The sequence below is a fragment of the Heloderma suspectum genome, chromosome 2, assembly GCF_057233095.1.
Source record: "Heloderma suspectum isolate Gila_16-S chromosome 2, 16-S_ref, whole genome shotgun sequence".
Taxonomy (NCBI): Eukaryota; Metazoa; Chordata; class Lepidosauria; order Squamata; family Helodermatidae; genus Heloderma; species Heloderma suspectum.
Genome location: NC_139459.1, coordinates 337,287,029 through 337,301,280, shown reverse-complemented (window position 1 = coordinate 337,301,280; position 14,252 = coordinate 337,287,029). Strand labels below are relative to the sequence as shown.

At 46.5% G+C, this 14,252-nt stretch overlaps 1 protein-coding gene across 6 annotated transcripts in view; it reads left to right on the top strand.

Annotated features, from left to right (window-relative positions):
• The first annotated feature begins 1,745 nt into the window (after nt 1-1,745).
• Nucleotides 1,746-14,252, top strand: part of USP19 (ubiquitin specific peptidase 19) — a 53,785-nt gene continuing 41,278 nt past the window's right edge. For 3 of the 6 annotated variants that reach the window (XR_014788588.1, XM_084840648.1, XM_084840647.1), the window contains exon 1: nt 7,368-7,639. Coding sequence is in view for 4 of the 6 variants with exons in the window: in XM_084840648.1 (XP_084696774.1) it covers nt 7,498-7,639 (142 nt within the window). In the remaining 2 variants the exon portion in view is untranslated. Of the gene's footprint in view, nt 1,877-7,362; nt 7,640-14,252 lie in introns of those variants that run through there. The other 3 variants (XM_084840649.1, XM_084840650.1, XR_014788589.1) reach the window with 3 other exon arrangements.

Genomic DNA, 14,252 nt, shown 5'->3' with positions numbered 1-14,252 from the left:
GTCACACCAACACATGGACAGTTTTTTCTGCCACTGATCTACCCAATCTCATTTTGACATTTTGTTAGAAATTAAAATAAACATCGAGACATTATTAGAACATGACTTGTATGCCTATTGTGCAGTATTTTTTTGTTATGTACTAGATTGTGTACTGCTTCTCAGTAATGCTCTAATCCCCAAAATGCTGTTTTCTCATGAAAGCACATGTCATTTTTGGAAAGAAAATGTAAAGCACTTTTCTTATTACTTTTTGGGGGGGCTGGGCTGAAGGGGTTCTTGGCAATACTACTCAGAAACTCCCCAAGCAGCTGGACAGACTGGGGTGAGTCAAGAGGTTCATCCTGACTGGTGGAAGCCTATCAGTAATTCCCGTCCCCTCAACCCTTGTAACGGAAGCCATCAGCTGGAAAAGTATGCCCCATTCCCAGTCCTCTAACAGTGACCCTGGGCCAGTCACGCTCCCTCAAACTAACCTACCTCGCTGGGTTGTTGTGAGGTTAAAATCGTGAACTGTGTTGAGCTCCTTGGATGAAAGATGGAATATAAATATAATAAATAGCTTACATATATTTGCAAGGAACCACATCAGTGCTGACAGGCAAAGGAAGGGGACAGAAGCATTAGAATAGCGATAGAGAAAACTCCCTGGAAAAGACCCTGATGCTGGGAAAGACTGAAGGCAAAAGGAGAAGGGGATGGCAGAGGATGAGATGGCTGGATAGCATCACCGATGCAGTGAATATGGACTTGAGCACACTCCGGGAGAGAGCGCAGGACAGGAAGGCCTGGCGTGCTATGGGCCATGGGGTCACGAAGAGTCGGACACGACTGAACAACAACAAGCAAGGGCTAATTTTTACACAGTCCCTATTGGCAGGCAAAATGGGGTAAATGCTGGTATATAATAGGTACAGTTGTTGTTGTTCAGTCGTCCAGTCGTGTCCGACTCTTCGTGACCCCATGGACCATAGCACGCCAGGCCTTCCTGTCCTGAGCTCTCTCCCGGAGCGTGCTCAAGTTCATATTCATTGCATCGGTGAAGCGCTATTTTATCAATTTTATTTGAAAAAAGCCAAGATTTCATTTTGGGACGAATTATTTACATTGAAAATATTTCCCAGCCATTTTGAGCCTTCTTCGCTCCAAATTATACCAAAAATGTGGAAGTTATAGGATGCAAAAAATCGGTCTTAGGTGTGTGTCTTTGGATGCGTCCCGACCAAAATGAAGCGAAACAAAAAGCACTCCAGGAGAACTTGCAGAAAAGCTTTAGTCGCGGGTCAGAGGTGCTGTTTGCCCAATCCACTGGGGAAAGCCGTTTTCAGGCGATCAAGCAAAAAAAAGAAGGGGGGGTCTGAAGCCGGCTGGCCTAACCCTTTCAATCCATATTATTATGCGGGTAATAGGAAATTTAATCCGAAAATGACTGTGAGCTGGGAAAGGGGGGAATGATTACACATCATTTACTCCGACTTAGTTATCCCGCAGTACAAGAATTGGAGTAAGGCTCCGTGTGGTGTGACGCAGTCTATGTCTTGTTGCCATGGAAGCGCCCTGTGAGGTCACGAACTCCAAGGAAGATTCCCCCGCGCCCAGCATTGCGCGCGCACGGTTCCCTCGTCATGTGATGCCGTACTGATTTTTTTTTTCCTTCTGCCCCACCTCTCGTCCCGCGTGCGTCGTCTATGCCCGCGCGCAGCTGCTACTAACGTCTTCTCTGAATCACGTGGCCCTAGCGGTGCCGGCTTCCGGAAGTACGTCACGAGCTCGGGCCTGGCTCCTCCTGAGTCCGCCCGCCCGCTCGGAGCCTCGGTTCGAAACAAAACAAACCGCAGGGGTGGGAGTCCCCGGGGCCTGTGGGCGGAGGGCGCCGGTGAGTTACCGTGCGGGGTGGGAAAGGGTGGGGAGGCGTGGCGGGCGAAGGGACGCAAGGGACGCAAGGGCGGGCCTGCCAGTGGGAGGTGGGTCCGGCGAGCCCCTTGGGAGGTGGGGCCTCGAGGGTGCGAGTGAGGAGGTGGGGCCTGGGGGCGTCTGCAGAAGGGGTCACTTGGCGGTGGGGTGGCTGTGTGGGGGCAGCGGGCGTTGGAGTGATTTAAATGGGGTGAGGTTATGCGGCTGAGCCGTCCCACCCTTGGCGAGGGCTCCAGAGGGGGCCACTCGCCGTCTCAGGTGTGCATCTGCTTTGGGCTCAGGAACTGTCAGTGTACAGGTGCCTCCCCTTGTCCTGAGAGTTCTGTGTCTCTTGGGCACAAAGGGGCTGGCAGGGGCTGGTTTGGGGCCTGGTAATCTTCCTGCTGCAACCCTGTTTTCTTCCACGGCATGCTTGTGCTTTGTTTGTTGAGCCTTAGGGCCTGACGACTTACGGCAGCCCCTGTTTCCTGCTGTGTAAGGAGGATGGTGTTACCCTAGGAATATATTTGTCCTTGCAGATAGTGCAATTTTTGCCCCCCCCCTCGATAGACAGGGTTAATTTGGGATAAATTTAGCTACCTAATAGCAATTAATAAGATTTGTAGATAGAGATCCATTGATGCATTATTACCCCTTGCTAAAAATGCACTTGTATTCCAGCAAAGTCCCACCTTATAGCTATATCTGTGCTCCAGTTACATCATCAGAGGAATCTTGTTTCAGATTCTTGGGGTAAAGGCTGTTAGGATGAAGACAGGGCTTTTTTGACTGTTTCCCCTGTGGAAGTAGAGCAGCAGGAGATTGGAAACAAAACTAAGGAGGAGCCTTTGCTATTCCTTCCAAATAAAGGCCTGTAGGAGCAGGCAGCAGAGATTATTGTGGCACGTGGTGCATGCCAAATGGTGAGAAGTGGGGAGAGATCCTGAGGTGGGGGAAAGCAAGGGGGCTTGGTTAAGTCTGCACAATTAAAATAGCATAGTGCAGCCACTTTGTATCATGATATGCGATGAGCAGCCTTGATCACCACCCAGATGCCCAGAAAGCAGTGTTACAGCAACCTGTTATGAGACGTGCTGTTGCAACTTAAATAAGACTCACTCCCCTGACAAATTTGAATTGCCCTTTGGGATTGCTGAGCTCTGGGGTTCCAAAAAGTAAGGATGCTGTTACCCTAGGGATATATTTGTCCTTTCAGATGGTGCTATATTTGTCCCCCTCCCTGCCAATGACAAACAGGTTTAATTTGTGCTAAATTTAGCTACCTAATAGCAATTAATAACACTTGGGCTGCAACCCTATATCCACTTATCTTGGAGCAAGTCCCATCAAGTTGGGACTTGCTTCTGAGTAGCCAGACACAGGATTGTGCTGTTAGTGTTTATATAGGACTTTGTATCCATTCTCACAGTAATCTGTACAATAAATCTGTAAGGTCAGCTAGTATTTCCAAGTTGTGCTTTCAGCCAATGTGGGCCTGGATGAGTCCCTTGTTTTTCATGGGATGTGGAAATTGTTTCATCTGACACCTTTTTGAGCAACTGGACCACATGTCAAAAACTCATTGATTTGTTCTGGTTATACTGGTATGGGTAATTGGACCTAGTTGCTTGATTCTTTGGGGCTGTTCACACATGGTTATTTAACCCACAGTGAGGCTGCAGTGTGTGTGGGGTGCATGTGGCCACCGTTATGAATATACAATTGTGTCATGCAGATCCTGCAAGTGTGTGTTAAGCAACCTTCTCTCTCTCTCTCTCTCTCTCTCTCTCTCTCTCTCTCTCTCTCCATGGTCTGTTTTAGCATTATGCAAGAGTTGTTTAACCTTCACGTAACTCACACTTGCCAGATTTGCATGTCAACTGAACCCAGTCTCAATTTTACTTCTTTCTGTGTTGTCTTTTTGTCATAGTGATGAAACTTGCTGGTTTCTAGGTAGAACTGGATACATTTATGAAGGGTGTGAATTGTACTATAATCCTTTGGAGATAGCCCAGTTAGGTCAGGAAGAGGGCTCACTCTTTCCCACATCCCTGGTCTCCCCTTCCCAAGGTTGTTTTGCTACTCAGCCATTTTCTCTATGGCATATTCTACAGTGAGAGACAGGGTACTGGAAGACTTAAACTGTCTGTGTCCCACTAAATATTTATTTTTAGAGACTCAGCCACTGAGCTTTGTTGAAAATTTGGGTTCTGATAGATTACTGTATTTGGGATTCAGGAAGAGTATTTGATTTGGGTGGTGACTCTGTTTACATTCTTGTGTTAATTTTTCCCTTCTCAGCCAGTAAGTGGCTTAGCTCACTTGTCTGAGTGTTCTAGCATGACTTGTGACATGGGCACCTTTCTGATGCACCTGCTTTCTGATGGCACGCTGTAGTCTGGTTTTCATAGTGATACACTGGGGGATGAGAACATAAGAAGAACCATGCTGGATCAAACCAAAGGTCCATCTAGTTCAGCATTCTGTTCACACAGTGGCCAACCAGCTGCCTGTGGGAAACCCCAAGCAGGACATGAATGCAGTCACACCCTCCCACTCATGTTCTTGATCTTTTGATACCATTCAATCATGATTTTATCAGGAGGTGGAAGATGGGCGGTGGAAGTTATATTGAAGATAAAATGGGAGTTCTATCAGTGAGTATGTTCCAGAAGTTGGATCCTTAACAAACAAATTGGCAAAAAAGACATGGCTACTGGTGACTGGCTCCCACAGTAGAAGACTTGGGTGGATGTTTGGTCCTGGCTGAAAACCCAGGCCATCCCTCTCTCGTATTTTCAAAACAATTGCTCCATCTTGAAGCTTGCACAGCTCACTCAGGAGATTAGCATTCACAATTACAGCCAGATGCCAATCCTTGGTTCCTTTAGTACAGATACAGCACTAGGCCATATGTTAGTGGGAGGGGGCACAGCTTCAGCCTGTAGTGCACTGTTGTGCTCAGACAGAAAGAGGTTTTCCCCCTTCTCCTACAACATATCTGATGTCTTCAATTCTATTTTATCTTGTGTGCTACGCCCTAAGTAATGGGCTCCTTGCTTGGGAGTGGTTTGGGCATGTTAATCTCAGCATCTTGCTCAAGGGATCCTTTCTCTTGTTTAAGCTAAATGGGGAGCTCTGGGTGGCTTCCATTAGCTTGGCTCATGGAATATTCTGGAGGACTGAGCTGGGGTTGGAGATGATGGCTTAGACATCTCATGCAGGAGGACCCTTTCATGTTCTTAATTATTTCTTAAATGCTGTGGGATGCGTACTTTATATAAGAGTAATCCTGGGCGGGAGGCTGCCTGGGAGAAGCCACATGGAAAGGTGAACTCTTTGTTTGGGGGGGGGGGGTCTCCTGTAATTTTTTAGAAAGGTTTTGGAGTAGTACTTTTCCATGAAATTATAAGCCGGTTAGCACTTGACATCCTTGGGCAGCTGCCCCTTTAATTTTTGTTGCTGTTCCTGACCCAGTGTCTGAGCAGTTGTGGGCAGCTGGGTCTGGCTGCTATTGGAATTTCCCACAGTGACCTGGAGTGATGCTATGTTGGGATCATTGTGGGAAATTTAAGATGGTAGCTATACCCACCCCTGTTTGAACTGTGGTGCTGCCTGCTGCCAAATAAGCTCAGCAGGGCCCACCAGTGGTACAGGAGGAAGGCAAAGATGACACTTTGTCCAGGGACCTTGAGATCTGGAGTTGGCCTTATCCCCACCCACACCTTCCCAAGGCCTGCTACATTGGGGCTGTCACTTCTACCGCATGCCCCCATCCTGACTGCTATGTTATACTGCACATTCAGAGAGTAATTGCATATGCTTGTGCCTATGGATGGTGGGGAGTACTAGGCCTACCAGGAGCAGCAAAAAATAGTGCAGTTCTACTGGTGAGGGGAGATCAAGGAGTGGAGAAGAGACAGTGACTCAGCGAGCTCATTGGAGTCACTCAGTGGTCCTGATACGGCTTGCAAGGCTGCCTGTTGTGGAACAAGACTTGTCCCTTTATGCTCCAGGTGTGCATCTCTGGAGTGTGTGCGCCTGGTCGTTACTTCAGAGACCAAATTTCCTAGGTGAGACTTCGAATCCTAGACTGGGTTCACATGACACGAGGGTGGTTGGCTTGTTAATCACGCCTGCGTGTTCTGGCTGATTTCCCAAATTACTCTCGCCGGGCGCAGGTTGTTGTGATGTGTGAACCTGGTGAGGGTGGATGTTAATAAACTACCCAGAACCCATGCTTTGTTGGAAGGAACCTCAAAAGTCATCTAGTCTGCCAACAATGCAGGAAATCCACTGCTTGTTTCCAAGAAGGTATTTTCTGGTCTGCATCATATTTGATTTGTTGTCTGCTGTTTAGGTCATGCTTCTCTTGAGGGCACAGCCATATCGGATCTTTGTGCAGATGGTTGTTACTCTTGAGCTGTTCTTCTGGAACCTGGTTGGCATTTCTAAGTAATTCTAAGTTCCCAGGCTTCATCTTCCCTGTACCAAGAGAGCAAGAATTAGAGGACGAAAGCAACTTTGAGTGCTTTTTGCAGCTGAACTGGTAGAATATAAAGCTGAAAAATAAGCAGATAGTTTTGGGTTCCGTGTATGGTAGTTTAATACTTCCTGTTTGTTCAGAGTATTTGGAGAGTGAAATTGAAAGTGGCATTTGGTAGTTAGGACCCTGAGCTGGGTAAGGTAAGACCTGTAGGTATGCTAGCAGGGAAATGGACTAGGACAGTATCCGCTTGGAGTGCAGTGGGAAGCCTGCATTGCTCACCCTGACTGGCAGTAGCAAGCAGGGGTGTCTTTGTTACCTCTTTGGAGAGTGGCTTTTACTGTATTGCAGTAGCGAGGCTATGCATATTTAAGGCGTAACTGACCTCCTGACTGCATGGCATTCAAAGAGGCAAAGGAATGGAGGGAAAGCACCAAGCACTCTCTGTAACTTAAAGGAAATTGTATTTGCTTTTGCTCCCATTAAGAGAATCCTATTGATTTCTGAAGCAGCAGCAACATCCTGCATGGAAACCAACAGCCTGGAACTCAGCTGCTCTGAATGTACCTAGTAATGGGAAGGGATCAAATAACAGCAGTCCTGCATTGATAGCTGAGCCACCCAATTGTTCTGCTAGAGCCTCACCAGAATGACTTTCTATGTAGAAAGAATATTGACTGTTTCATTATGACTGTGGGCACATCATGTAAAATAAAATTCCGATCTCAAAATTCTTGTCTCAAGGAGTCATTCCTAAATTGGGTTAAGCCCTGAAATTGCCTTGACCGGGCGGTGTTGCCACTACCCATCATAGTATTTGCTTTCCGAAGCAAAAACATTACATTTGATTGGTCTATCTGTTGGGAGCTTATTATTTCTGGCGTGCAGGTTGTATTGCAGGCCTCTTATTTTATAGCCTCAGCGAGGCTTCTGCTTGCACAGAGCTTTGCCCTTATCTGTTGTCTTCCTCCATGTACCCCCAGGCACTTGTTCCTTGCGAGAGAGATTGACCACAAAGAGTCGCCAAGATAGCTGGCTCGGGAAGAAAGCGTCGCACCCCTGACCCAGACTCCGTCACTGACCCCGGCGGGCCGTTTGTTTCATCCAAACGGCTGAAAATGTCCAGTAGTGCCAGTATCCCTGGGCAGAGGAGAACAGCACGGGGAGTGGAAGATGCGACCAATAAGAAGAAGCAGAAGGACCAAGTTAATCAGGAGAGTAAGGAAGGCGAGAGGCCAGTTGGCAGTGACTCAAAGAAAGGTAGGGCTTTGTGCTATAGGTATTCATTACCATGTCTATCCACTGAGAACTGGAGTTATCTGCATGGGACCTGATACTTGTAGATCTGATGGAGTATCTTGAGTCAGAGCTCAGGAAATCCCAGGGCACCTAGTGTGATTAGGGCTGGAAGAACACTTACACATTTCTGAGCATCACTGTTACTTACCTTTTGTTTAGCTATCATATACAATGTGGAAACTGCTACACAGAACCCAGCTGTTGCACCAGGGGTAGGAAATTTGGTGCCCTTCATATCTTTTGGACTACATCCCCATTAGCCCCAGCCAGCATGGCCAATTGTCGTCGATTGTGGGAGTTGTCATCCAAAACATTTGGAAGACAGCGGGTTGTCTACCTCTCTGTTACGATCTCTGCCCAGGGGGTTTACATTTGAATTGCTTACACAAGATCATTTCTTTATTCTGGATTAATTAACTGGGCATAACTGCCACCTGTTGATTACATAGTCACAACTGGTAATGATCTGGAATCCCCATTTCACCTAACACACACTGGAAGAATGAAGTTATCCCTCAGCCACTCTTGAAAAGCACTGTTTTACTGTGAACACAATAAAGGAGTGTGAAGGAATGAATAATCTGTGCTGTGTGAGCTTGACAGTGAACTTGAGCTTGTGTATGTAGCCCAAGAATGACGGGCTAAACTAAATGGGGAAGCGGAGCTAACAGCAAAGATGGGGATGGAAGTGTTCTATGCTGGTCCAGCAAAGATTTCTCTGGAAAAGTGAGTTTGGATGAGAGATTTGAAGGATGGTGGTAGTCTGGGTGGGTTTGGCAAATACAGAAGGGAAAAATTATTCAGTAGTAGAAAGGGTCATAGTAGAAGATACACAGGTGTAAATGGGAGAAGGGAGCAAAGATGGCCGATAGCAGATGAGGCTATGTGGGATCAAAGAGAAAGATGGGATGAAGACCTTGATGACCACTTGTGATAAATTAAGGCAAGGAACAAGCTCAGAGGCTTAAGGAGAGAGAGACAAGTTCATAGTAGTGGTGCCTGACACTGCCTGTGCTTGTCCCACTTTTGCTCATATAGCTGCCCAGTATATGAAGTGTGTGTGATTTGGGAATGAGTTCTAGTATCCTCTATATAGGCCTGGCCTCACCTTAGCTTTTTGTGTCTCCATATCTGGGCTTCTGAAACACGTGGGAGTAGCATGTGAAGGATTTGAAACTTTTGTCTCCTGGATATAATTCATAATGGCAACTGTTCCCTAGCAGTGTTAGTTTTTGAATTATGCCATGGAAGTCTATTGATCTACAAAAGCAGTGACTACCATCATCCTTTTGACCACCCTCTGCAGCCAAGGTAGTTGTTTTCGGAAGGATACAGGGGAGGGTGGCTTTTCTGTGTGCTGTTCCAAAATCAGCTGCCTGCTCTAGTGCCCTGACCTCAACGTACAGTTGCAGCCCTAAGGGCTTTTTTTGTCATTACCAGAGTCTTGGACTCTCTCCAAAACTTTATAGCTAAAAGGAGCCCCCCTTTAGCTTTAGCCCTGTATACATGGCCAAATGCCACCACTGTTCGCGGGGTGAGGTTGTTTCTACAGGGACTGTGTATACAGTTCCAATGATAATGTCATCTGATGTACAGTAGTGAAACTGCTAGTGATATTACCAGTGATATTTGGAGGTGGTGCCTGTGGAACCTCTAGAGTTAGTAATACAGATGATTTGACACTAATTGTATTTGATTGCATCTGATATTATTCTCTTACCTCCCACAATATAGCATGCAGCACACCAGCTATTACTGCTGCTAAGCGTTGTAGCATTGTTGGGGAGAGAGCAGGCCAGAAGCTAACAACTGCCTTCCCTTGGTCTAGATAAAAACCACCTTACAAGCACCATTGTCTGTTCAGTCAGGGGAAGGGCAGATTAGAATGGGACTACAGAGGGGCTCATAGCAATGATTCATTAACTCATCTTGCTGTTAATCTTCTTAGTGGCTTATTACAGCAGTTGGATGTTCAGTCAGCTCAGACCAGTTCAGTGCCTGTTCCATCTTGAATTATTAGTTCATATCGCTGCTGCTTTGTAGCTTTGCCTTCCCTAGTGTTATCAAATTTCTTCATTTTCACATGCATGCAAACTCGCATAGGTATCCAACAAACCCAGAAAGATAAGGGATCTGTTGCAGAGGTGTGGTGCACACACAGCAGATCATGCACTATACAGCAACACAATGGGGAAATGAGCTCACTGCCAAGGACTGTGAGGAAATAACACAGCTTTATTTTACCATAAGTGTTTACAGAAAGGAGAAAGTTCATTAGTGTATCAGTCTCATAGCACTAGACCTGCATATTTCTACTAGTGATGAGAGTGAGAGAGAGAGAGAGAGAGAGAGAGAGACTCTGAGGGAGAATTAGAGTTCACCAAACAAGGAGCTGGGGAGGACCCTAGAGAAAGGGTAAGGCAGGGCTTGGGAGTCTATATGCAACAGGTGTGCGGGGCATACAAGAGGGAGATTTAGTGTGATTGTAGGAGAGAAAAGAATAGGCAATTCAGGTAGATTTCCTGTGTTTCAGTGTAAGGGGAATTCAAAGGACCTCACTTTCCTGGTTGGTCATGGATACTTGAAAAGTCACAGTGGGCACAGACCACCATCTGGTCCACAGGCTTTTGGTCACGAATTCAAAATGGGGCAGATACCCACTTGGATCTGATATATCCAGACATGGTTCTGACTCAAGCAATGATGGGAAGACCGAATGGCTGGCTAAGTTGGGACTCTGGAGCCAAACAATTTGGTTGCAAAAACAGAATTTAGAATGGAGAGCTGAAAAAAATCAGACCTCTTTTTAGATCCTGATTAATCTGAAGAAAATACCAAACACAAAAAAAGGTAAGGGCCCTGAGGGGTAGGAGGCAAGGAAGTGAAGCTAGTTAAGGTATCTTTTTTTTCTCACTGTAGTATATCTAAGCAACATCAAACACTTTTTCACAAGATTCCCCCCCCACACATATGCACGCACACATGCACACACAGTGACTAGGTTCGCATGATCACCGCAGCCCACCATGACTTATTTAAGTTGTGGTGTGTGCCTGCTGCCCTTTTAAGCTGTGGGAGGCAGTTGCTGCTTATGTCGTGTGAACCTGGCAAGGGTGGCTCATACGAGGGTTAAACAACCCTTGCATAATCTCAAAACAGCCCATGGATTATGCAAGTGTTGAACCCTTACATAAGTCACCCTTGTTGGGTTTGCATGACACAAAGCCACAGCGACCACCTGCCACAACTTGGAATATTCAGAATAGCCACCGGCACACACCACAACCAACCATGGCTTAAATTAGCCATGGTGGGCTGCAGCAGTTGTGCAAACCTGCTCCCATTTTTTTCCAGCTAGTCACATGCTTCCATCTATTCTCACTCACTCACACACAGAGAGATAGCCATTTGGAGGTGCACACACACATCTTTCTGTTTTGTGAGAGAGACAATATTCTTGCTTCACTGAGATATGTAATTATGCTATTGTATACCATGTGTGAGCTGCTTTTTGCACATTTTTCACCACCCATCTACACATGCAGGCATGCACCCCATTCATCCAACCCTCTTTGGACTCCTGCGTAAGTTCGCCTTCTCTTCTAGAGTTAAACTTGTAATGCCATTTTTATGTGTAGCTATTTGTGCACTGAAGATAGAATACTTTACTATACCTTTCCAATGGGAATAAGAACGTAAGACGAGCCCTGCTGGATCAGACCCGGGGTCCATCTAGTCCAGCATTCTGTTCACACAGTGGCCAACCAGCTGTCGACCAGGAACCCACAAGCAGGACACAAGCACAACAGCACCCTCCCACCCATGTTCCCCAGTAACTGGTGTACATAAGCTCACTGCCTCCAGTACTGGAGGTAGCATGTAGCTGTCAAGACTAGTAGCCACTGGTAGCCTTTTCCTCCAGGAATTTGTCCAACCCCCTTTTAAAGCCATCCAAATTGGTGGCCATCACTACATCCTGTGGTAGCAAATTCCATAGTTTAACTATACGCTGTGTGAAGAAGTACTTCTTTTTATCTTCATGGGGTGTCCCTGGGTTCTAGTATTTTGAGAGAGGGGGGAAAAAGTCTCCCTATCCACATTCTCCACACCATGCATAATTTTGTACACCCCTATCATGTCTCCCCTTACCCTCCTGTTTTCCAAGCCAAACAATCCCAGCTGTTGTAACCTTCTCTCTTTTTGTTTTCTTACTCTTTCAGCCTTTTCTATTTGTGCAGTTTTTCCTAAACTCTTTAGGCAAGGCTCCTTTGTAAACAGTTCTGTGGTCTGTTCCCCACAGCTCACCCAGGGCACTTCCTCACACACAAATGGCTTGTTTTTAGCAGCTTGCTGTGCCCCTGTCCCCTCCATCAATCTCTCAAGTCTGCCTAGTATCTTTATTTTTCCTCCACTTTTTTTCAGTGTGTGTTTAGCGCTCTCATTTTTTACTCCCGTCCCCTCTTCCATGGATCTCTCTGCTTTCCACTTGATCTTTATTCACTTAGGGCACACTCATGCACATACTCTTTTATTCATGCATGCACACAAACATGGTCTGCTTGCTTTCCCATCTTTCCCATATAACTTCTCACCATACTTTTGGCTTGATCATTATTCACCCGGGCTAAATTGCGCTTGCTGTCTCGCCACACATTATTTATTATTTCTTTATTGCATTTATATCCTGCCATTTTGCCTTTTGCAAGGAATCCAAGGTGGCTTACATGATCCTCCTCCTCCATTTTATCCTCACAACAACATCCCTGTGAGGTAGGCTGGCCCGAGCATCTGTGACTGGCTCAAAGTCACCCAGTGAGCTTCTGTGGCTGAGTGGGGACTAGAACCTGGATCTCCCAGCTCCCAGTCCAACACTCTCATCACTACACCACACTTCTCTGTGTATATGTACAAACTCTCACACAAAGATGGAAGTCATTGGTGCAGCTAGAGGGACAGTCCACAGAGGAGGCAAGGAAGGGGAAGTAATTAACAGAAGGAACAAACTCATGCAGCAGAACAGAAGAATGGAGCACCTTCTGGTGGTGTTGGGGTCCACATATAATGAGGCCAGGGGCCACATCAGGACCATGTTTTGCCTACCTCTGAGGTAAAGGGACTCATGGGAGTTTGGGGGTAGTGAGTGAGGCAGAGGAGTTGGAACTGGGGCCTGGGAAAAAGTGCTGGGTAGGAGAAAGTCTTACTGACTCTTGGAAACTGCACTCAAACTGTCCAGTTCCAGAGGTTTGTTGGGGGATTTTGGTAGAAAGTGCCTTTACCTTTTAAGCATGTCTCTGCAGTCATGAAGCCTAGAATCTTTTAGAAGTGAAATCTGGAATCTCAATAAGCTGATAACATTGACAATTGGGAGGGAGAAGGCCTTGCTATTTGTCAATATAGAGGCTTGCTGTTTTGAAGTGTAGCAAGTGGAGGGGAAGATGCTGGGTGGCTTGTGAAAGAAGTAGTTGGGGGATTGTGCTACATGCCTACTCTTGAGAAACCCCATCCATATAGCAATATGACAAAAGTTCTTGTAGAGGAGACAAAGATTATGGGTAGGGTGAACATGAGCACCATGCCGACCTATCTGTAAACATGCCCCCACGCCCACCCCATCATATTCACTTCATTAATTCCATTTAAAAGTTGTCAGAGAACACAGTTTTCAAGGGATGTCTCCGCCCATCCCTTCTTAGTCAAGTCCCTGCAGATGTGATACGGACCCTCTTCCTGTGTGCAGTGACCAAGATGGAAGCAAGGACTTTTGTTTCTTTTCCTGAAGGTGTTGAAGTCATAATCTGATATGGAACCTGCCGTCTGTTTCTGCAGGCCAGACAGCCACAGCAAGTTGGTTTGGCTTGTTAATTTCCTCTGTGTGCTGCTGTCATTACCTTCCTCTCAGGGTGTGGAGGCTCCTTATCCAGGCAGCAGTGGGTAGTTCTGCAGCAATGTGCTGCTTAAAAGAATAACCTGTAGAGGACCTGTTCCAGAGGTAGGAGGAGAAGAGTCCTGCGTCTGGCATCTTGGAAAGTGGCTGCACTCAGCGGCTGCTCTGATGGCTCATGGCAAAGCAGCACACCTCTCCTATGTTTCTTTGATCACTAGAGCCTTTCCCTGGCCTGGAACTGGTAGAGTCCAATTGGCAGAGAGAATCTGAGGAGGGTAAGTTAGAGGGGTGCATGCCTAAATGGTGCTCGAGTATCGAGCCACCTAATCTCTTCTCACCATGTGTCCGTCTCAGTACTGTGTGGCTTTTTTCCCTTCAGGCCTGAGGATTGTTCCCCTAACAAGCAATCTAACAAGCGGTTGACATCTAATGGCCTAACAAGCTGTAGAAAGGTAGCATGACAAAGAAACAGTGCCTTGTCTGTCATAGAGAATGAAGCTTTCTGACAGCTTCAATAGGCAGAAGGTGACCCTGATCCTTTTGAGGCATGAAAAGCATGTGCGAAGATCAGCCGTTGTGCCAGCAAAGGGCAGGAGGGCTCAGCTCCTGCTGACTCAAGCATGTTTGTGTCTCTTCCCATGGACAACGAGATGAGTGTTTAGGGATATCTCCGTCTACTTCAAGGTTGGA